The sequence below is a fragment of the Papaver somniferum genome, unplaced genomic scaffold, assembly GCF_003573695.1.
Source record: "Papaver somniferum cultivar HN1 unplaced genomic scaffold, ASM357369v1 unplaced-scaffold_15, whole genome shotgun sequence".
In the NCBI taxonomy this organism is placed as follows: Eukaryota; Viridiplantae; Streptophyta; class Magnoliopsida; order Ranunculales; family Papaveraceae; genus Papaver; species Papaver somniferum.
In genome coordinates this window covers 855,614-880,290 of record NW_020624376.1, presented here as the reverse complement: position 1 = coordinate 880,290, position 24,677 = coordinate 855,614, and the positions used below count along the sequence as shown (strand labels likewise).

Here is a 24,677-nt window from a genome sequence, read left to right as displayed (position 1 = left end):
ATACCAGCAGGATGAAGAAGAGGATGAAGTTGTTGAAAATGAAGATATGCCATTGGGGATGTACTACGGTCCTTTGTTTTATCCCGAAGGCTTTACATTGTTTGATCCTCGTCGAGTACTCCGTCAATATGGATTTATCCAAACGGTTCCGCTGCTAGAGGAATCAAAGTTCAAGTTGTTGCCCAAGGGTGTAAGGGAACTAAGAGTACTGATAGTGCATGGAATGCCTAATATGATCCCGATCCTACCATTAAATGTTGGGATAAATTGGAAGAGAACAAATTAAGTTGGGAAAACTTAGAAGAGTTGCATGAAGATCCTTGTGAAGTTGACCCCTCTTATATAGATTGGTATAACCAAATTTCACATCCCTTAATCATTAATAGGGAAAGTCAAGATTTGGTAGATGCTAGGAGTGGAAATCAAAAACAAAAGGAAGTGGAGACGAAGACGAGGAATAACTCCAAAGGCATTGAGGATGTTGCAAAGTCTTACCGAACTATGGTATATTGAGTGCATAATTTTAAAGTTGTTTTTAATTTTTTTTGTATATTGTTGCTTATTTGTTTGAACTACATTTTATTAGGTGGTCGGGGGTAAAGACGTGTTGAACATCATGAAGAAGAAACTTTATTGCAATGCACATATGGAGGTGGAAGAGCAAGAATATATTTACGACCGTTGGGATGGAGTAATCAACAAAGGTGAAGGTGCGAGTGGAAGTGGTGGTAAAAAAGGTCGCGGTGGTGGAAAAAGGGTGGTGGAGGTAGCAAACGCGGTCGTGCTCAATGAATAAATATGTTCAAATTCAAGAAAAATTGATTTTTATTGATTGGTTTTTAGTAATGTTCAAGTTTAGCACAATGTTATTTGCTTGAAAAAAACAATTTTATGCTTTCGATGTTTAAGTACAATGTTATGCTTTTATGTTTAAGTACAATGTTATGCTTTTAAGTAAAATGTTATGCTTTGAGTACTATTGTAAAACCTAAGTTACAGTGTAAGGTTCGGCTTATATATAAGTAATGCGTATTAGCCGAACCTAATTGCTGACCATCCTTGATACGCTTAGTAAAAAGATCGTCTCTTAAATGTGTAGTCATATCAGCCGAACCATGTTGGTGAATTCCCTAGTATTCGTAGCAATAGGTTCGGCGCAAATGTCCAATTTTATAATAAGCCGAACTATTTGGAAGTTATAAGAATATTCTAGAAACGAGTAAATTACTAAACTGCCCATAAGGTGATATAAAAGAAAAAAATTCCTCATTGGGGTCAAAGCATAAGAAACATCGAAGAACATCTTCGATTCCTCTCCTCTTCTCTAGCCGAACCAACTCGGAGAAAACGGTTACGTTCATATTTCATCGCCGAAATTAATCGTCGATGCATAAAAATTTGATCGTCGATTAAACACAACTATAAAATGGCTCGTGAAAAACAAAAAGCAATGGGTAGGCGGTCCAAATCTTCTTCTAATCCGTAAAATGAAGACCAACAACCATTAGAAGGAGTTCAAACCGAAATTGACAAAGAAGTTCAATCAAGTGAAGAAGAAACCCAAGAAATGAGGATTAGAAGGTATTTCTACAAACCCAACTATTTAATTTGTTGCTAAATGTAGTATCTTTGATTGTTAGATTAGGTTTAATTAGAAAAACCTAGGAATTTTTCTTACACAGAGAAAAGATCGGCTGAAAACATGTTATTTATTACAAGCCGAACTTATATTGAAGAACAGTTCGGCGTATTCTAAACATTGCCGAACTTTGTATATCTTTGGTTCGCCTGTTTCGACATGTATACGTATAAGCCGAACTTGTCACTATAATTTTTATTATTTAGGATGTGCTATATATTCTGTAGGATTATACTTAATAATGGTTTTGTACTTTGTATAAGAATCAAAAAGGTAATTTATATTATTTAGGATGTGCTATGTATTCTGTAGGATTATACTTAATAATGGTTTTGTACTATGTATAGGAAACAAAAGGGTAATTTACATTATTTATGATGTGCTATGCATTTTGTAGGATTATACTTGATTATGGTTTTGTACTATGTATAGGAAACAAAAGGGTAAAAGTAAAAACTTGGAAGAAGATGTGGAAGATCAACCTGATGTGGAAGTTAAACAAGAATCAGTGCAAGAGAAGCAAGATGATACACCATGTACTGTTTGGTTGCACATTCCTGATGATGTTGATGTAATCGTTGCGCGAGAAGATGGTCTACCACACGATCTTCCATCGGACGGAGGAAAGGTGTTGATTGGTTACAGAGAGTCTTGGGCTAAGAGGATATATGAAACTCCTGACCATTGTCGTGCAGTCCGAGTTTTATGACATCAAAGGGCTGCACATTGGGATTTGTATAATGAGGTTCCTGATGTGATTGCTATAGTTCAAGCCTTTGGTTTATGGTATTCCATTAGATATGGTCATCAGGAATGTGATAGTGTGACGTCCTCCTCCTTTGCCGAGAGATTCGCTCCGGAGACTTACACATTTCATCTCCCCTTTGGCAAGATGACGATAACTCCTGACGACGCAAATAAGATTACGGGCCTTAGTGTAACCGGCGAAAGCGTGGATGTTGCATTCTATAATATGAGTTGGGATGAGTTGTATAAGTTGGCGGAGGAAACTCTAGGTTGGCCAAGATCAATAACCGAACTAGCGTTTTGTTGTTCTATAAAAGATGTGTCTTCTATCCGAGATGATAAAGGTGCATGCCACAAGAAAAACAAGAAGTTTAACTTGTTGAGGTTGAAAAACTATTTTTCGGATACAGCGGAGAAGGTGAAAGATGGAAAGTTGGTGATGACTGAGGAGTTAGTGAAGCAAACTGCAGCAGCATATATGTTGCACACTCTTGGAAGAGAGATCTTTCTCGACCTATCTGGGAACAAGGTGAGTGGTCAATATATTATATTTTTCAAGGATGTTCACTCCGTTAATAGTTATGCTTGGGGGACAGCGTCACTTGCCTACCTACTCAATCAACTCGCACAAGCCTCTAGGTTGGCAAGTACAAACATTGGAGGGAATTTCACTATGCTTCAGGTAATTATCTTCATGAAATATGAATTTGTTGTTCTTTCTAACTAAAATAGTGGTAGTTCAGTGAAAGGTTCAGCGCAAACTGAAACATAAAAAACAAGCCGATCCTTGTACTTTCAAGGTTCGACAAATACGTGAATTTTTATTGTGTGTCGAACCTTGACAGTTCAAGAATTGGCTTGTGTTGTAGGATTGGTTTTCAGCCGAACCTTGCACTGAACTACCACTTTTTCGGTTAACAGTAGGAATTCATTTTTTGAATATTGTCTGAATTATTCATGAACATTAGGAATTCATTTTCTTTATTCGAGGATATATAGGTGTGGGTATATGATCATTTCACAAAATTGAAATTGGCCCAAACACATGACAGTTGGGTTAATACAACGCCAACTGCGGCTCGATATGAGTTCGAGGAAAGAAAGATAAAGAATAAGAAAGAAGTGTTTATTAAGTTGAGAGAGACATTAGACTCTTTGGATGGGAGTGACGTGGTATTTGATCCATATTTGAGAGATATTCAAGAATATTATGTTGTCCAAGATAATCGTGTGCCGATAGGTATGTACTACGGACCTTTATTTTATCCATGTGGTTTTGTAATATATGATCCTCGTCGAGTACTACGTCAATTAGGATCTATCCAAACGCTCCCAGTGGTTGACGATAAGTTCAAATTGATGCCATTGGGTTCCAAGGGAACCAAAAGCACCGCCTCTTCGTGGTCTCCCAAATATAATACAGAACCAACCATAGAATACACGAGAAAGTTGGAACCCAACAAGTCAAATACGTCTCACTTACAAATTTTGGATGAAGATCCTCGTGAATTTGAGTCGGGATACATGGATTGGTACAATGAAGTTTCACATCCCCTGATTATTAATAAAGAAAGTCAAGTTGTAGCTGACAGGGAGAAGGCAAAGCTCGCCAAAAAGAAGTCCAAGACTGTTAACATTCAAAAGGTATACAAAACAATGGTAAACGATTTCTTCAATTTTTTAGTTGTTTAATTTTTACACGTTTAATTGTTAGTTCTTAAATATTAAAACTCTTGACTTTTTTATCCTCAGGTTGCGGCGGGTAAGGAGTTCTTGAAAACTTTGAAGATAAGACTTTCTTGCAAAACTGCGATGACGGTGGAGGAGCAAGAGGATTTCTACAACAAGTGGGATGCATTTATAAATAAAGGGAAAGGACCGGATAAACCCGCAAAAAGGCCGACGAGCAAGAGAGCACGGCAAGAAGGTGAAGGCTCAAGTAGTGGTGCTAGGGGCGGGCCAAGTGGTGAAGACGACGAGAATGTCCGTCCAAAAGGGAAAAGAGGTCGTGGTCGGTGAACTATAAGTTTGGATGTGTAAACTTCCTTGAATTTCGTATTTTCTTTGTTAAGTACACTTTCTTTGTTATTAGTCGTTAGTTACTCTTACTTTGTTATGGTTTCTTAAATACACTTGTTTGGTTAAGTACCTTGAATCGTATGTTTTAATCTATTGTAAAGTGGTTTTATATGTTTGGGTTTATATGTCAAGTACCTTGGGTTCGGCTCAAACGAGTATTTTCGTAATAGCCGAATCCTATGCTCATAAGGTTTCAGATGATAAGTAAATTGTTCATATGAGCCGAACCGTACACTGATGGATGTACAGTACAACGACTAGTTTTTGTTTTCCCCAAAAAATATATCTGTTGAAACCTTTTCTATATATAGTATTCTATTTATAGTATTGGCTCTACGTAACTTATTTGGCTTTGCGTAATTTATTTTTCCTTCTCTATTCATTCATGGAACCATTCACCGTAGAAGATGATAAAATGCTTGTTCGGGCTTTCATCCGTACTTATTGTGTTTATGGTGAACGTCCTGATGTGCATTATTCTATGTTTTGGAAAACAGTAAAAGAATTTCATTTTCGGTTAGATGGAAATCAGAAAAAGCGTAAGCGGCCGGAATTAGCTGAAAGATTCCAGCAAATCCGTTATACGATGAAAGATTACATCAGAGTATTAGAATGGGTTAATCAATATCATCCTAGCGGAACTAATGAAGAAAAAGTGAGTAATCCAAAAGATTTATGTAGCAATATGTAATTTAATTTTCTTTTTGTATAACTAACTTTTCATTCCTTTTTATTTAGGAAGCAAGAATTCAAAGCCTTTGGGAAATACGCCATGGAGGAAGATACGAGCTTGGATTATGTTACAGATGGCTGAAGAGAAGAATTTCGAGATTTATAAGAGACCTTTGTGACGAGATACACTAGATGGTCGAGTATTTGTCAGGTTCAGCTTATAAAATAAAATTCGAGTCTGCCGAACCTTGTAGTTTTTTCAAAATTTGAAAAACTAGTCGTTGGACTTTCAAAAAATAGTCGTTACAAATAGTACAATTTATCAAACATATATATACCCACGTATGGTATCTCATTATCAAATCACAAAATGGCAACCTCTAGTCTTAAGTATACTCTAGAAGAAGATTTGTCTCTTTGCAAACATTATGTAACGTACTATCCGGAGAAGTGTGTTGAGCGATGGGTAAAGGGGCTAATGAGTATGTACTACTTGGTCAGAATTCATGAAGCATTCACCAACGAAACAGGTAATTCTAACAACCGGGATAGCGCATCATTGTTTTGTCGAATCGAAACAAATAAAAATAAAGTTAAGGACTTCATAGCTATGGTTCGGATCGTCAACCGATATCGGCTTAAAGGTGAAACAAATGATGAGATTGTTGTTCGAGATCTAGAGGAATGGCGAATATGGAAAGGAAAAAATTTCAAATATGAACCTCACTACATCATCCTTCGGAAGTTTCTCATAACTTGTATAGGTTATTAGAAGCTTGTAATGGTTACTTTGTAATGATTAGTTTGTAATGGTGATTTTATGATTTTATGATTTCAAACGGGTTTGGTAATATAATCTCAGTAATAAGTTCGTTTATTGTCATAAATATAACATATAATCCGAACCTTCATACTTGAACAAAAGTTTTTTGTTCATCTTACATGGTTCGGCTTGTAGAGCAAATAACCAAATCAGCAGAACATTATATTGTATGTTCATGTATATTTTCATGAACATAGTTCGGCAAACAAATAACCACATCCGCGAGCCGAACTATCACACTTGGAAATATTCAGTTTAGACTTCAAGGTTCGGCTTACCATGATCTTTAGAAGAGCATCCTCCCGGAAGACTAACTTCACTTGTTCCAATGCCCAAACATAGCTTTCTTTCAACTCATCTTTCAAAAAACAAAAAGCAACGATGAAAGGTGACTTGGTTGACGTATGACCAACAACGTTCATCAAGGGAATCGCATACTTATTGGTCTTGTAACTGCAATCCAATATGAGAACTTGTGGGAAGCATAACTCCAACTTTACACATTCCAGATGGGCAATAAAAAGGTGCGTCACATGGCCGAATTTATCCAATTTCTTTTGGCAAGCATAGTTCTTCTTTTGCGCCAACCACAATAATTGTTGCATCACCAACCTACCTTGCAAATCCTTCCTTCTCAAAGTACTTCTAGCGTTATAGATTTGTTGCAACGTAGTCTTGTTATTCTTATGATCCTCCTTCAATTTACTAAGAATTTTAGAGGGTGCCATACGTGCTCGTGTAATTTTATCTACCTCCGCATATTTATGAGCTTTGAGTCTTACGGATCTATAATGTCCATGAAGATCCTTTGGACGTGGATGGTTATGACCGCAATCCATATCTTTATTCAAGGTGAAAACCGTTTCATTTGAGTTCCAATTGAAGACGATTTTGAAGGGACAATTTATCTTCCTTGATTTAGTCTTATACTTTTTCCCGGTCTTCCCAACATACACCTCACCCTTTTTCTTCTTGCTTACTTTCTTCCCACCTCTCTCACAAACCATCTCAACCCGCTCCTTTCGGCTTTGTCTTCCTTTAACTAGGACGCAATTGATTTTCCAACCATGTTCCACAGCCCATTGAACAACTTTATCTCGAGTTTTCCACGTATACATGGTGACAAGTATAAAAATTAAGTTTTATTAATGATTTTGAATACAACATACTTGAAAAAATAATAAAAAAACATAAATTAGATTACCTACCAAGTCAGTTTGGAAGTGATCTTTAGTATCTTCATGAATGACATCAACAGGCGGTGATTGATCCTCCATAGTCTCCATTTCAGGAACAAACTATAACAATGTCACATACGTTCAGGATAAGGTTCGGCTGATTCGTAAAAATACTTGAAAGTCGATCTTACGGTTCAGCTGGTTCGAGTTAGAATTACAAAGACGAACTAGTAAACATATAAGGGTTCAGCTCATTGGGGACTAACATTATAAGCCGAACCAGCACACTTAAGATTTATCAAAACAATAAAACTATGTGCAGCTGGAATACGTGACAGCCGAGTACGACACTGTAATTCAGAAATATTTTAGTACAGGGTTCGGCTTATAATAGAACAATATTCTAAGCCGAACCAAGTAAATTAATTGGCGCGAAAAAAATTCAAGGACAGTTCGGCTTATATAGAATTCAATCGTATAAACCGAACTGTTCTTATATTTCAAGGTTCGGCATCCAAATTATTTTCCGAACCTAACCCTGTTGCGCCGAACTAAGTTCAAAAATCCAAACTTTTGGTGGATTCAAGCTATAAAATGAATATTGAACAACTTCTACAACCATACATGTGTATTATTAGCATTGGGTTCCTCATCAATGTACTCATCTTCTGGATTTGGCTCCACAAAGGAATCATCTTGAGCTTGAGAAAAAAGTTGAGTTTGATATTGAGTTTGGGTAAAATCGTTTTTATAATCCAAAAAATAAGCCATCCCCGGATCTCCATCGTAATTGAGATGTATTTTCTTAGCTTTATGTGATGAAGATTCACCTTCCTCACTCGAATTTGGATCAAACATGTTTCAACAATCACAAAAGAAAAAAAAAAGTTTTTTTTCCTCTACTCCTCCTCCTCTTCTTCTTCTTCTTCTATAATAACTCATTCAATCTCTTTAAAAAGATAATTATTATCCTAAATTAACACTAATACAAACTATAATCATTAACAACTAATCATTAAAATCGACACTAATTAAACACTAATCATCCAAAGGTATTTTAGCATTTTTAAAAGTTGCTAGATAAGGGATAGCCTAAAAACACTATTTCCAACCATGTTTTTGTCTTATTCAATATGCCCCAAATGATGGTACTTAAAATAAAATAAGTGCGCTTACCAAAGGTATTAACTCGGGCCTAAATAAGTATTATAGCCCCTTGGGCCCGTCCCTAACTCCAACGACGTACAGATGTAACTGTAGAGCCAAACATCTGAATTTCCGATATGGTGTGGAAAACAAACAAACCCTATCTTTATTCGTTTTTCATCCAAGAATCACTGAGAAACGGAGAAATTGGATTCTGCAGGGGAAGAAAAATCAAAATCAAGATCGGGTCAGGATTTCTCTTCTTTCTAAGGTATAATGAATTCCTTCTCTTTATCTTCTTGTTCTTCTTTTGAAAAGAAAACTGGATTTAGGTTTGAACATATACCTACAGAAATAATAGAAGATATATTGGCTAGGTTACCAGCTGAAACAGTCTTAGATTGTAAACTTGTTTGCAAAAAATGGTTAAGTGTTATTCGTGATTGTTGTTTTCCTGAGAAACATTTACATTATCAATTACTCCAATTTCACTATTTTCACAACCATAAATATTACCCTTCTTATAAAAAGAATAAGGTTACTACTAAAATTGGATTCATAGTTGGTGTCGACGGAACACCTGATGATGATGAATACACAATGGTTTACAAGGAGTTCGATGACAGAGTGATTACAACTTATAGAATCAACCACCATGTGTTATGTGTACCTGGTGATGAATGGGTCGGGTCCTGTAATGGTTTGATATGCATAGCTAAATACATTTTTAACAAAGAGGTATTATATGTATTTAATCCAATTACTAGAAAGTGTGTTTATCTACCGAGATTAACATTATACGAGGTTGCAACAATTTCACATATGTCTCGCGGATTTGGTTATAGTGCTACTTCTAAGAAATACAAGGATGTTAGAATTTTATACAGCAAAGTGGAGAACAGTGATGAATGCCTTGGGTTAGTTCAAGTTTATACTCTTGGTGGTGGGAGCGGCTGGAGAGTCAAAGAAACCATTGTGCATTCTTTTAACAGTGCGCATTCGTTTATCAGTGATCCTGGTGCATATGTAGATGAATCTCTTCATTGGTTGAACAAGGAAAGGCAAGTATGGGCGTTTGATTTGTCCGATGAAAAGTTCTGTTTGTTAACAACGTTACCTTTCAGTTGTGATACAAATAATGCACAACGTCAACAAAAATTAGTAGTTCTGGGTGGGTGGTTGTCTGTTGTTGATATTCATCTCAATCATGTAGATATATGGTCTTTCAAAAAATTTGAAGAAAAGCAGAAGCTAAGGAGTTGGAGTAAGGGGTTCTCTATTGGTTGGAGTGGTCTTTTTGAAGTAGTCGGCCTTACAAATAAGGGAGAGCTTCTATGTTTCAGGATTAATGAAAATATCTGCCTCTACAGTAAATATTCAGAACCTATATGTGAGCTCAAAGAAACTCCTACAATCAAATACGGAATGTTACATGTGAACAGTTTTATCTCTATAAAGGCTTTGGAGGAAGAAAACGTGCAGGTAATTGGATCACCCGAAAGAAGTGAAGGAGCAATTAGTGAAGACGAGCTCGATGCATAAAGAAGGATATTCTACCTAGGTAAGTAATATTCAACTCCATGGTTTAATGGAAACTCAAACTTTTCTGCCCTTATTAAAATGTCATTTCTCTATGTTGTAACTTGTAACTAATGCTTAACTTTTAAGATTGGGTAGTAATGCCTAACTTTTTTCCATGGAGAAATGGATTATTAGCAAATTTATCTATATGCATTGATTGACATTGATGACTTATATAGCTGAAAGTTGTGATATTTCCGAATGAAATTTCCCAAGCTCTAGGGCTTGTGTGTGAGAAAAGCAAGAACATAAATCTTCCTGCACATTTATTGTATGCTTGCTTATTTAAGTTCCTAATACGGGTACCATAGGTTGCTCGAGAAATGTACTGCGCATATATTTAGTCAATAAAAATGTTTACACAATTGTTCATTCTGTTGTCTTCTCTAAGCTTTGTGTATGGTACGGCTCTTTATCTGTTGTGCAGCTCAGTTGAAGATTTGGAGCAGTAATTTACCTGATAGGCTTTGGAATTTAGAAAGCTTGATATATTGAACTATATCAATGGAATGTTTACTTCATTTCTTGTAGGAGTGAAATATCGCACATTCATTATGTATGTGAAATAAAGGTCATCTAATGTAAGCGAAGACCATCGCATATATTAAAATTAGGATGACGTATTTAATGATGTCAGCATAGTCACGAGTAAAGTGTGATGATCTGTGCGAAAGTGTAAGGTGTGCGAAGTTGAGCGAATGTATATGAGCGATTGTAATGTACAGTAATTCCGAAAATAGGAGATCTATTAGCTGTCGTCCACTATGTATTACCCTATATAAAGGGAAGGAAACTGTGTATTGGGAGATCTCTCTAAGGTGAGTGTTATACAAGAAATTAGGAGAGAGAATATTTATTTGGAGAGCAAGTAAAGTCTTTGTAATATTTCGTATTCAATCTTAAGATCTTGAGGAATAAACAAATGATTTTCACCATAATTTCTTAGAGAATTACTTAATCTTGAATGGATGTGGTTGTAGGATTTCTTGCAACTACATTTTGGCGCTAGAAACAGCTTGGAGTGATAAATCCTGTCAACGAGTTTGTGGAATCTTGAAAAATTGGATCTGGAGATTCTGGAGAAGATAAAGATGAAAAGCGAAGAATCTATAGGATCTGTGGGAAAAATAAAAATTATGAAGATACAAGTAAGAGGTAGAGGCATACAGTGTAATTCTATAACTAAAACACCACTTTCTGATGCGGATTTTCAAGCAGAAATCACAGGAAGAATACATAAACGAGATTATAAGGGAAAGAAGGTGATGACGGTGGAAAAAGAATCTCCTCTAAAGGAGTGGGAAAAAACGAAGATAACGTTTGCAGCAGATGAAATTCCGGAAGAAAACTTAAAGCGAACAGATCCATTGGTGATTACAATAACGGCTGAGGGAAGCAAAATTGGTGAAAGGACGGAAAACTCAGAAGAATGAACGATTAATAGATCGTTGGTGGATACCGGAAGTGCTGTTGATATCCTATTTTATCCTGCGTTCAGAGCCATGGGATACAGAGATGCGGACATGACTTGTCCAGCTTATAATATACATGGATTTAATAAAACAGTCACAAAACCAAAAGGAGAGATTACAATGCGAATACTGTTGGGAGAAGTAGAAGTGAAGACAACATTATGTGTGGTTGATATTGAATCACCATACAACATGTTATTGGGGAGACCATGAGTGCACGCGATAAAGGTCGTAGCGTCCACACTACATCAATGCATTAGATTCCCAATTCTAAGTGGAATAGGTGAAATTAGAGGAGATGTTACAAGTGCGAAGATCTGCCATCAGGTAGATGTAAAAAGTTATGAAGGACGTGCAAAGAAGCGAAAGGATCGCTGGAGAAAAGCAAATGAGTTAAGGAAAAAAGAAGAATTTCGGATATACATGATTAGAGCGAAGGAAGGAAAAGGAATACCAAGCGAGATACCAGAGAAGGAAGGTGGACCAATTCAAGAGATTAAGGATTCAACATCAATGGGAGAACCAAGAGCGAATTTCACTGAAGCATAACCAACGAAAGAAGTAAATGTTGTTACAGAGGAAGAACCAAAAATACTGAAAATAGGAACTAAGATGGATAAAGAAGAAGAAGAAAAAAAAATAAACATCTTGCGCGAATATAGTGATATCTTCCCATGGAGTATGGAAGAAATGCCAGGAATAGATCCATCTGTTGCATTCCATAAATTGGATATTAAAAAGAATGCAAAACCATTTAAGCAAAGAATAAGGAAGATCGCAACAACATATCATCCTCAAATAGAAACATAGCTACAAAAATGTTAGAGGCAGGGATTATAAGACCAGCAAAATATCCAGAATGGATAGAAAACATGGTGGTGGTGCCAAAGAAAAACAAGGGGATAAGAATTTGCATATACTTCAACGATTTAAATAAAGCATGTCCGAAAGACAGTTATCCTTTACCCGATATTCCACAAATGGTAGAATCGGCATAAGGAAATGGTAGAATCTCATTGCTAGATGGGTATAAAGGTTATAATAAAATTCCTTTGGCTGAAGAAGATCAAGAACATACCGCTTTTTTCCCACCCCGAGGATTATATTGATATACGAAAATGTCGTTTGGATTGAAAAATGTGGGTGCGACGTATCAACGAATGGTAGAAAAGGTGTTTGAGAAATGGATACATAAAACAATAGAGGTCTATGTCGATGACATGTTAGTAAAGAGCAAATAGGCGGAAGATCATGTTGATGATTTGAGAGAAATCTTTGAGCAGATGCGAAAGTTCAATATAAAGGTGAACCCAGAAAATGTGTTCTTGGAGTATCATCAGGAAATCTTTTGGGTTATATAGTCTCTAAAAAAGGAATAGAGTTGATCCAGACAAGGTACAAGCGATTAGAGATATGACATTCCTAGCAACGGTGAAGCATGTTCAAAATTTAAATGGATTAATAGCTTCGATGGGAAGATTTATTTCACGTTCTTCGGACAAGTGTAAATATTTCTTCAACATATTAAAGAAATGAGCGAAATTTGAGTGGACAGAGGAATGTGACAAGGCATTACAAAGCATAAAAAATTAGTTAATGAATTTATCCATTATGCAAAAGGCAAATCCAGGAGAAGAATTGCTGTTATATTTGGCATCCACACCATATGCATTAAGCACGGTCTTGTTATGTTCGGATCAAGGGGTAGAAAAACCAATATATTATATAAGCACAGCGTACAATTCTGCAGAGAAAAAATATTCAAGGATTTAAAAACTAATTCTCGCACTCGTGTATGCGTCATTTAAACTTCGCATTTATTTTCAGGCTCATAAGATTAAGGTATTAACAAAGGTACCAATTGAACCTTCAATGAAAAATTCAAAAAGATCAGGGAGAATTGAAAGATGGAATACACAATTGGGAAATTTTTAAATCGGTTCTGAAGTATTATCTTCACCAAAGCCACAAATCATCGCAGAGTTCCTGGCCGAATTTCCATCGGAGGAAGATGAGTATGTATAAGATATGATGGACGTGGATGAGGAACATGGGAATCTTAAAGATTTATTGACAGATCGAAATTCAAACATATGGGAGATACTAGTAGATGGATCGTCTAATGGAGAAGGAAATGCTATTGGTATTATCTTTATTTCACCAGAAGAAGAGCAAATGGCTTACTCATTCAGATTGGAGTTCGCATCTACAAACAATGAAACCGAGTATGAGGCAGTTGTACATGCATTGAAGTTAGCAATTGAAATGGAGGTACATGAAGCGCGAGTAACTAGTGATTCCCAATTATTAATTCGACAGATAGAAGATAAATATTGTACAAATAAACCATCTTTACAGAAATACAAGAAATTGGTCATGGAATTAGCAGAGCGAATTCCAAACATAAGATGGAGACATATGGGTTGGAAAAGATAACAGGCTCGCAGATGCATTGGCTTTCATACCCTCAATATTAATAGATCCAATTGCAGGAGATATAAAGATACAAACGCTTTATTTACCATCTATAAAGAAAGAAGACGAAACAGAAGCAGATGTGATGATAGTAGAAAACAAGGAAGGAGAACAAATGAACGAAGACAAAGATTGGAGAACTGAGCTTCATTTATATATAGAGAAGGGAGAACTACCAAGAATAATATTAGAAGCACACAAATTAAAAAGTCGTGCGACGAATTATGAATTAAGGAATGGTATTCTGTATAAAAGATCATTTCCCGGACCTTCGCTTAGATGTCTCACGCGAAAAGAAGGAATGGAAATCTTAAAAGCGTTACATTATGGGGATGCTGGAAACCACGGTGGAGGAAGATCACTCGCATACAGAGCGAAGATACAATGATATTATTGGCCTTACATGCACAAAGATGCAAAGCAAGTATCAAGACGATGCGAAGAGTGTCAACGTCATGGGAAGAAAATACACGCACCGGGAGCAATGCTAAACACGTCAGCAAATGCATGGCCATTCGGAAAATGGGGAATTAACATTGTTGGTCCGTTTATACCAGGAACATGGCAAAGAAGATATCTAATTGTCGCAACAGGTTATTTCACAAAGTGGGCAGAAGTGAAAGCAGTTCAGCATATTCGTGATAAAGACATATTCACGTTTATTTTTGAAAATATCATATGCAGATTTGGCATCCCTGCACAGTTAGTATCTGATAATGGAAAATAATTCAAGGGTGAGAATATAGAGATGCTACTCAATGCGTTCAAAATTCAAAGTGGAAAGTCTACCCCCCTCTATCCGCAGAGTAATGGACAAGTAGAAGCGACCAACAAAACGATCGCAGACACATTAAAGAAGAAGTTGGAAGGACATAATAAAGGTTGGTGCGAACAAGTACATAATGTAGTATGGGCATATAGAACAACAAGAAGGGAAGCGACAGGAATGTCCCCTTTCTGTTTAAACATATGGGGTAGAAGCAGTGTTACCAACAGAAGTCATTATCCCTACTACAAAGAAAGAAGCCTGGGAGAAGAATCTAAGTGCGGATTTAATTTTAACAAAACTTGATGATCTGGAAGAAGCTCGAGAGGTCGCTTTGCAACATACGAAAAATTATCAAAGAAGATTAGCTCGAGAATACAATAAACGGGTTAAGATAAGAGAATTTCAACCAGGAGAATTAGTGTTGCGAGAAATACCGGTTTAGAGAGGAGGAGATGGGAAGTTAGAAAATAAGTGGGATGGACCATATATAATAAAAAGAATAGTTGGAAATGGAGCTTATGAGTTGGGGGATCCCGAAGGAAGAGATGTAGGACGAAAATTATATCTTCCATGGAATAGGTTATATTTGAAGAAATATTATCCATGAATATACGCGATATAAATCGCACGGGTAAAAATTTGAAATCAAGAATGTGTGTTCCTATTTTTTGAACATGGATGTAATATTCAATTCAATAAACAAGTTTGAAGATTCCCTTCGTTCTCAAGAATTTCTCTCATCAGAAAAAGGCAAGTGTAAGTCCTTATAATAAGACCTTAACATAAGGCAACAGAATATATAACCACAGAAGAGAGGCATCCAACTGTGACGTGGACCCTAGTTCGCATAAATGCAAGAGGCAAAAAGTAAGACCTGTCGCACGTCACATTTGGGGAAAACCTGGTAAGCATGACTCAAGGGAAAGCTACATCGACCCTGGAACTTGAGTCATGGAGATTTGGGGTGAGAAAAAACGAAAAAGCCCATCCAGGAGAGGTGCCTTAAATTTTCATTCTAAGTTCATTGCCTTAGATTGGAAGACTAAGGTAAGAAAGTCTCTCCTAAGGAGTGCAGGAACTCGATCAGGGCGCCGAGGTACACGGTTGAGTCAAGAATGCCCGGGGCGTCTGGAGCCTACCTTGCCACTCTTGAGAAGTCCTGACTATGATGCACTCGGTCTGAAGATACCCCACTTAGGGTGCGGTCTCGAAACCATAAACCTTATCGGTGGAGGGATAAGAGGTTGTGAAATCAACTGGTTGTTGTATTACCGGATGGGAGGAGCCAACCTTAACCCGGTAGAGGTAAGCTTCCTTGAAGGGCAACCATGGGGAATATAAGGACGACACCCTCCATTAGTGAGCTGAATTGTGTCAAAAGACGAAAATTTCATGAGGCTTTTTACTCAAGGGAGTATCAAGGCTTGTCATATTTACGCACGAGAAAAACCTGAAGAGGCGATAATACAAGAATATGATAGGGCGAGATTAAAGGGTCCTTACATTTAGGTGTAAGGACCGCCTGCGATCTCGTCGCACAAAAATAAAAGATAAATTAAGGCAAGATAAGACCTTTACTTAGAAAGGCAACATAAGACCTCATGAGAAAGGTTATATATAAACTAATGTTGTTTTGCAGGGAATTCACGAAAAATAGCAGGATTCATAAAATTCATATACTTGTTTCTTACAAGACATATAATAAGAGGCAAGTAGGGGAGTTAAAAAAGATATATCTTTCTTGATTAAGAAACAAGTTCAGAATGTATCAAAATATAAGAGGGGAATTCAGATAATTAAGGAGTGAGAAGACTAAGCATTGTTGGAAGGTACATCTTGTTCAATCAAAGACATTTCAGCATCAATCTTGTGGCTTGGATTTGGGTCCTTAGCTTTGGCATTAGTCTTATCAATAGAATCAACATTGCCAGATTTGTTCTTCTCAAGCTGATCCTCTGAAAAGGAAGCATCAATATCATCTGATCTTTTTCATCATTGCTTACAAATTCATAGTCACTATCCGGTTCTGGATACTTCTCATGTTCGCTTATATTAAGGGGAGGGACAGTTACTGGAGAAAGAGAAATTCTCAGAAGGATTTGATTAACTAAATTTTGAGCATTAACATGAGCCTTGCGAAATTTTGAAGATATGTGAATCTTCTTCGCGCTCGGTCTCGAGAAGCAGTAAAAGAAACTTCAAGATTCGTATAAGCAATCTCCAGGTTCGTACGGTCCTTGCAAACTTTAGCTAAGTTAGATTTCAACCGGGATATAGTGGATTGATTCGACTTTTCGGACTCTACAAAGATTAATATGGAATCATAATTTGAAAGCAAAAATTCGAAGAAATAAATAAAAGGATTAGAAATTTAAGGCAGTCAACTCTAGCTGACTACCTTCGCAGAATTTAGAAAAGGCAAGAGTGTTATTCTTCATACTTTCCATAGCTTTATCGAAATCGTTACCAACTAAACCATTGAGACGAGATCGAATCTTCTTTTTATCAGCAGAGAGAGAATTATTCCTTTTCTTAAGGTCATCATGAGAATGCTTCAGTTGATCATATTTTTTTTGAAGTTGGTTCATCTTCACAGTCAAGTTTATTTTACTTTGGATGATTTTTCGTTCTGGGTGCTTAATTCCTTAAATGATGCTTCATGCTGAACTTATAGTGAACGAAGAGCTTGTTCTTGGTCATCATTTATTTTCTGGAGAATTAAGTACTGATGCGAAAACATTTCTTCTTTCTTTAAAAAAGAGTGTTTCTCCATAGAAAGAGTATGGTTCTCTTCTGATAAGGTTTGATGTCTTAAATCAGCACTAGATAACAATTTAGACATGTGGGAAATCTGAGCATTTAATGCTTCAATCTCTTGATTAAGATGACTATTTTCATGAGTTAGATTGTTAATCTGGTCAAGTGAATATGAATGTTGGTTATTTAATTGATTTAGTTGAATCTGCAACGTCTCATTATTCGCACGAATATCTTCAGCAAGAAATTGGAAGGTGAATCTCTCTGCAACTCGCTTCTGGTTTAAATCTTAATAAATGCATGGAGAAGTTTAAAAAATGGGGGTAAGCGAAGAAATATATTACAAGAAGCAATAAGTGAAAAGAAAAAATACCTCTAACTTTTTGGTTCTGGTTGTGAAGACCTTCAGAATCAAGGATTGCAACTTGGAGTTCTCCTTTCAGTTTACTAACTTCCTTTTCTAAAAGAGTGTTATGGTGTGAAAGCTCTAGTTGAGAGCAACTAGATTTAAAACGCCCTTCAGCCAAAATCATTCGACGATGAGATTCCTAAGGAAGCAAGAAAGTAAGGATAAATAATAAAGATATTATAATCAAAAGAACATATACAAGAGGTACTTACCAAGACATCTAGAGCGGTATGAAAACTTGGATCAATTTGAGAATGGATCTCATCTCTTGTAGCTTTATTAGAAGGAAATTCGCATAGAAGTTTACTTAAAGCATAACATATGTGAATTTTGTGAGGATCACTAGTAGATGACTGAGCAGAATTGATAATGTCAAGTAAAGTTTGAGAAGCAAACTTTACACTGTCCAAGGCTTTCTTATAGAGAGAAAGGGATTCCAATAAGAAAGAGGAAGATGAAGAAGGGGAAACAGAAATAGAAGGAGAAAAAATAGTAAAATTCGTAGAGTTGGGAATATCCATAGTATTTTGAATGGTATCGGTGCTTATGGGAAAAGGAGAGTTCACAAAGGTTGAACAGTTTGAACAACATTCGGAGCAAACGTAGAAGCAGGAGTGGGGGTACCCTGTAGACCTTGATTAGTAACGATTTTATTTTCAGGAGGAAAATTTCTTCGAGAGTAACAGAGACATTCGCATAAGAAGGAAAAATATTAGTTTGAACTAGAGATGGAGGAATGACGTCTGCGACGCCAAATTCAGGAATAGAAATATTTGATTTAAGAGTTGTGGGCTTGCGAACTCTCTTAAGTTTCGGTCCTTTCCCTCCACCTATCTCACAATCGGAATCCTGCGAAAACAACGCAGATAAGATATAGAGGAAACAATATTGTTTGATAAAAATAGAATATTTCTTACTCCTTTGTTGTGCGAAGTCTTCCTCTTGAGAGATTCTTTGTCCTTGATATCTGATGAAGATTTAGGGTTGGAAACAGTTACTCTGAGACCACTCGAAGAGGAATTTTTCCTGCTGCAAATAGTAGGGGAGTTAAGTTAATCATGACATCAACAATCGTGATCGACATTAACAATTATGATCAACAATCGTAGTCAACAGAAGAAAAAGAGGATGATTTTGATAAAACGCACAAACCTTGGATTTGGATCCATGAGAATAATGGTGATAAAATAGCAGCAGCAGTAACAGATGAATCAGGGAAGTAGAAGTTTCGAGGAAAAAGAGATATAAACAAAATCAAAAGAAACGAAGAAGTTATTTCTCAAGGATAAATCAATAAATAGAAAAGAAAGATGACCGGTTAGAGACGGGTTGTTTCGGTAAAAAGCAGAAGAATCGACACGTGCAGAAAGAGAGGTTGAAATTACGGAAGAATGTCGGCAAAATAAAATACGAAGAAATAAACATGTGCGATAAGTTGTATTGAAAGTTTCTCACATCGCTCACTCTATAAAGAGAACGATGTGAGAAGAGGCAAAATGTAGGAGTGAAATATCGCACATTCATTATGTATGTGAAATAAAGGTCATCTAATGTAAGCGAAGACCATCGCATATATTAAAATTAGGATGACGTATTTAATGATGTCAGCATAGTCACGAGTAAAGTGTGATGATCTGTGCGAAAGTGTAAGGTGTGCGAAGTTGAGCGAATGTATATGAGCGATTGTAACGTACAGTGATTCCGAAAATAGGAGATCTATTAGCTGTCATCCACTATGTATTACCCTATATAAAGTGAAGGAAACTGTGTATTGGGAGATCTCTCTAAGGTGAGTGTTATACAAGAAATTAAGAGAGAGAACTAGGAATTACCAATAGGTACCATTATAGTGTTCTTAGTTAGTGGCAGGTCCACCCATTAAAGCCTACTAATCAGAGGTCCATAATTAAGAGAAAACATGAAAATGGACCAAATTTTTTAAGCCCAGGTCCTATACACGTGCGGGACAAATTGTGCGAAATTTCTAAATACCTAAACTACCCTTCCAATCCTACATATATTAAAGCAGTCTATTTCAAAGTTTCTAAAAAAAAATTCAGCCGATTATTCTTGGGAAAATTCTGCTCTCTTTCTTCTTCTGGATTTGGGACTAGGGTTTCTGAAGATTTCTTCTTCGATTTTTAACAGGTATGTTGCTTAATCTTTTCGTTTTCTTCTTTCTGCTACAGTTTAATGGAGATAGGTTGTGTTCTGTTTTTTTTTTATGATTCTTGTTTGTTTTTATTCAGTTATTTGGTTATATTGTTAAGTTTTTAGTTTATTTTAGCTTTCGATTTGATTATCTTTCTGTTTTCTTTTCAAAATCAGGTTTGTTTTCACTTTCAGATCGTATTATCCAGCAGTACATATATGACATACTCATTGTTTCTGCTACAGTTTTTGAATCATTATAAGATTTGAATTTTGGATCATGGAGATCGGTTGTGTTCTGTTTGTTTTTTATGAATCTTTTTCGTATTTATTCAGTTATTTGGTTAGATTGTTAAGTTTTTAGCTTATTTTAGCTTTCGATTTGATTATATTTCTGTTTTCTTTTCAAAATCAGGTTTGTTTTCACTTTCAGATCGTATTATCCAGCAGTACATATATGACATACTCATTGTTTATGCTCTTGGATTCTGTTTCTTGCATAGATCTTTCACTTTTTTTAGTTTGACCCATCAGTACGTATGTGAAATACCGTATTACGTGCTTCGATTCTGCTGTTTCTCCTAGATTCTTAATTATTCTTTGTCATACAGTTGATTTTGTAGTTCATGAATCTGCAGTACATATATGGCATACTTATAGAAACTGCTCTTAGAATCTGTTTCTTGCATAGATCTCTCACTTTTTTTAGTTTGACCCATCAGTACGTATGTGAAATACTGTATTTTAATACTGTTACATCTTTGTGACATTTGCAGGTTCAACACATGTCTGATGCAGAGTGTTCCAATCCAAATACCTACTGCTATGCATACATTTATTATAATCATCATCATTTTTCTCACCTGGTTACTTTTAAGTCTAGTATTGATGACTTGAAATTTCTTATTTGTGAAAACTGGAGAACCTTGAACCCTTCTGAGATTATCATCACTTATGTTGAGAATGGTGTCAAAGTGCCTGTGATTGCTGACTTTCAACTTCATGGTCTTGCTGCCTTGCATTTTTCAAAGAAATCGGCGTTCTTTGAGCTGCATGTGGATTTTCTTTCTGCTGGTGGATGTAGTTCCTCTACATTCAGCGACGTCGACAACAATTCAGAACTGATTAGGGCAGATAGAGATAGTTATGAAACTGATGGAAAAGAAATTGTTAAACCTCTTCTGTCTGATGGGTGGGAGAATGTTTTCGATGATCCGAACAAGCTTTTTCGTGGTGGTGTTGATGCTGTTCGGTTGGCCTGTCAAAAGTATTGTTTGAAGACTGAGTATCGCGTAACAAAGGTGAAGAATGATCGTGAAAGGTTCACAATGAAATGCAGTAAAGTCCCATGCACTTGGATGATCCATGCAGTTGCTATAGATTCTACTTGCGATGTTTTTAGGATAAAAAAGTATGTTGGGAGGCACACTTGTGGAGCTGGTGTGAAGTTGAGAAGTCCTAAAGTATCGAAGAAGCTGGTACACAACCTTATTCATGATCGTGTGATGCACAACCCACTTATCAAGCCTCGCGAAATTGAAGATTATATAAAAGTTGGTGCTGGTGTTAATATCAAATATCACCATGCATATCATGGTTTGGAACGGTCACACCATGAAATTTTTGAGAATGATGTAATGTCTTACTCTGATCTGGTTTGGTGGGTGAATTCATTGAAAGAAACAAATCCTGGCTCTTATGTGGATTTTCAGTTTAACGATGCAAATCAGACATTTGAAAGGTTATTCATTGCAATAGGCGCTTGTATTGAAGGTTATAGACTTTGTCGACCAATGATTTTTGTTGATGCAAATTTTCTGACCGGGAGATTTAGAGGTACCCTAATGGCTACTACTTGTCTGAATGGGAATCAAGGCAAGTGCTCTTTGTTACGTTTTAATTTTTATTGTTTACAAGTTATTCACTGCTTTTAATCGTTGGAACTTTTTGAGTATACCATTTATGTAATGAAAAGTTATTGTGTCTAACACACACTAATTCATATATGTAAGCACAAGACCTTTTTATGAGTACAATATGTCTATTAGGTACTGGAAATTCTTAGTGTATTTTCCAATACATAATATATGTTACATCTATTAATATAGCAACATATTTAGTGACAGTATATAATTTATGTACTGTTTGTTTTTTGCAGGTTTTTATCCGCTAGCCTTTGCATTGGTCCCAGGAGAGGATGTTGACAATTGGGATTGGTTTATGTGCAATCTTAGCAACATTGTTGATGACCGTCCTATCACCTTTATGTCTGATCGTCATGAAGGATTGTTGAGGGCTAATCCTAAACACTTTCCTACTTCCCATCATGGCTATTGTTACTACCACTTGCAAGGAAACTTACCAATAAGGAAATCGGACGAGAAGTACAAAGAAGTTATGGCTTGTTTCAAAAAAGCAACTTATGCTCTCACACCAGCAAGATATGAAGAAGCACTAATGGAAATGGAGTTAATGGGAAGGCATGGGGTTGCTGAGTATTGCCGCAATATGCCTAGGGAACATTGGTCCAGCGCGTTCTTCACTGGCTGTAGATTTGGTCAGACTACATCAAGCGTTGTTGAGTCCTTCAATAATTGGATTCGGAAAGACAAGAGGTTGCCTGCCTGCGCCCTCGTTGACATGATCAGGTTTGTGTGTGTGTTTTTTGTTGTTGTTTTCTTTGTTTTTGGTTCATTTTTTTTTGTTCAAAATTTATTACAGGTGTTCTTTTTGTTCCATTCATAGGTTACGCGTTATGGAGTTGATGAATGAACGTCGCGAAATGAGTCTTTTGATGGACCCAGAGAAGCACACTCCTACCTACGAGGCGTTACTTAAAGAACATATTCAAATTGGTCGAGTTTGGAATGTTACTCAGTCATCTGCGTATGAGTATGAGATTCATTCGCCTAGGTTAGCTTTATCCCATAAAACAACTATTACTGTACTATAGCATACATGTAGTAGTGAATCATATGTTTTTTTTTTTTGTATTTGTTTGCAGTGCTGCATATATGTACTGCTTTTAAGTTATTTGTGCTGAAAAGCTTTTTACGCATCTGCAGGTCTCACACTGTTGATCTGCTGAACAAGACTTGCACCTGCCAAAGATGGCGTGTTTATGGTTTTCCATGCTCTCATGATACAGCAGTTATTTCTTCCAAGGGTGATCGATACGTAGATTATATCGAAGACTACTTCAAAGTTACAAATTTTCAGCAGCTGTATTCAATTGCTATCAGACCAATCCCCAAATACAACAGGACAGAGCAGTATCTGCCAGAGGATACTATTTTTCCACCCCATCCACGAGTTCCACCAGGTAGGCCGAAGGGAAATCGTATCAAGAATGCATGGGAAAAAGCTAGGAAGTCCGTCCGTTGTTCCAACTACAAGAAGAAAACTCACCACAACAAGGCAACGTGCACTGTCATTCCTTCATACCCATGAGTTTTAGATTTTCAGTTCTCCCTTATTAGTTCTATTGGTCACAATGCAGATTCTGTTTTGCGCATCATTTTAAACACTTTTGTTCGCTTTTTTTTAGAGTGCTGAAATTATGTACTGTTTGATATCTTTCTGGGACAAGGTACTTTGTGCTCATTTAAGACTCTTTTTAATAGTACTTTGTACTGCATTATCCACTTTCAATATTATTGGTTTTTCAGGTTGATTTCCAAGTTTGTTCAAGACTTTCTTCGCACAACAAAGAGACCAGCTCTGAGATTCATGTTCTCTCTCATCATGATTAACAAATTTAGAGTCATATTCTTCAATTGAATCTAATAGCTGGTCTATGTTACATAAGACACACCAAAACACTTCATACTATGGACTTTTACCATCCAACATGTCAACATTTTTATAAAGCCAAACAACTGTACATAGATTAAACACAAACACCATAGTTTCGAGAACAATTGTTATCAAAATAAATAACAATAATTACTAAACTTTGATACTGTCTAAAACAGACTAGCAAACTCTGAATATGTTCTCTATGATAACTTCTATTATGCAGTCCTAATTCATATCAGCACTGTCTTAAAAACCTTTTGGAACATGAATATTCCAGCTCTCCACAGGAGGAGATGTTGTTGAGAGTATGTCGCATGCTAAAGAGATCCTCTTCTTATGTATTTTGTCATTTAGTTCTTCTGGGTCTCCCAAGCTCATTCGCACTCCATCAATTACTTCCTCTTTTGCAACTTTCTTCATGATGTGCATGATATATATTGCACAATCTGGATAGTCTCCATGTTGGGGTGTTGGGTAACTAATCACCTTTACTCTGTGTACAAGTGGAAGGCGCAGGCTCGACAAGCGTTCATTAATTGCTAACAAGCAGTATTCTTCCATAAGATTAGCATTATCGAGACACTCGTTTTTGGATACAGCTTCCCAAGTGTTGTAGTGGAAGAATTCGCCTTTCTCGCATTCATACACAAGAAGCGTCCAATGCACGTTTTGGTGTGACATTGGAATAATAATCTTCCTGGTTCCTTCCTCCATATTCCTGATGGGTAAGAAGACAGCAGTGTTTGCTGCTACTTGATGTACTGGGTCACTTAAATAAAACTGAAAAGGTACAAAAAAAAGAATTAGATTTATCAGTGTAGTAAATATGTACTGAAAATTATAGTGTAAAACACATATATGAAAGCATAATATTTTTTACAACACATAAAAAAAAATTGTTTCGTTTTAGTTTCGCAGATATGCTATTCAAATTCTCAATATATAAAACAAATAAACATGAATTCAGATTCAATGTAAAAC

General features: G+C 36.3%; 2 protein-coding genes across 2 annotated transcripts; one reads left to right on the top strand and one right to left on the bottom strand.

Moving 5' to 3' along the window:
* Positions 1–6,145: 6,145 nt before the first annotated feature.
* LOC113335556 lies at positions 6,146–7,078 on the bottom strand. The gene has a single exon (XM_026581591.1). The coding sequence runs from the start codon at positions 7,076–7,078 to the stop codon at positions 6,146–6,148; it is 933 nt and encodes a 310-aa protein (XP_026437376.1).
* A 1,394-nt stretch (positions 7,079–8,472) lies between these two features.
* LOC113335635 (F-box protein At3g07870-like) lies at positions 8,473–10,678 on the top strand. The gene is made up of 2 exons (XM_026581662.1): positions 8,473–9,845; positions 10,293–10,678. The coding sequence occupies exon 1, from the start codon at positions 8,561–8,563 to the stop codon at positions 9,824–9,826; it is 1,266 nt and encodes a 421-aa protein (XP_026437447.1). The 5' UTR covers positions 8,473–8,560; the 3' UTR covers positions 9,827–9,845; positions 10,293–10,678.
* Positions 10,679–24,677: the final 13,999 nt, after the last annotated feature.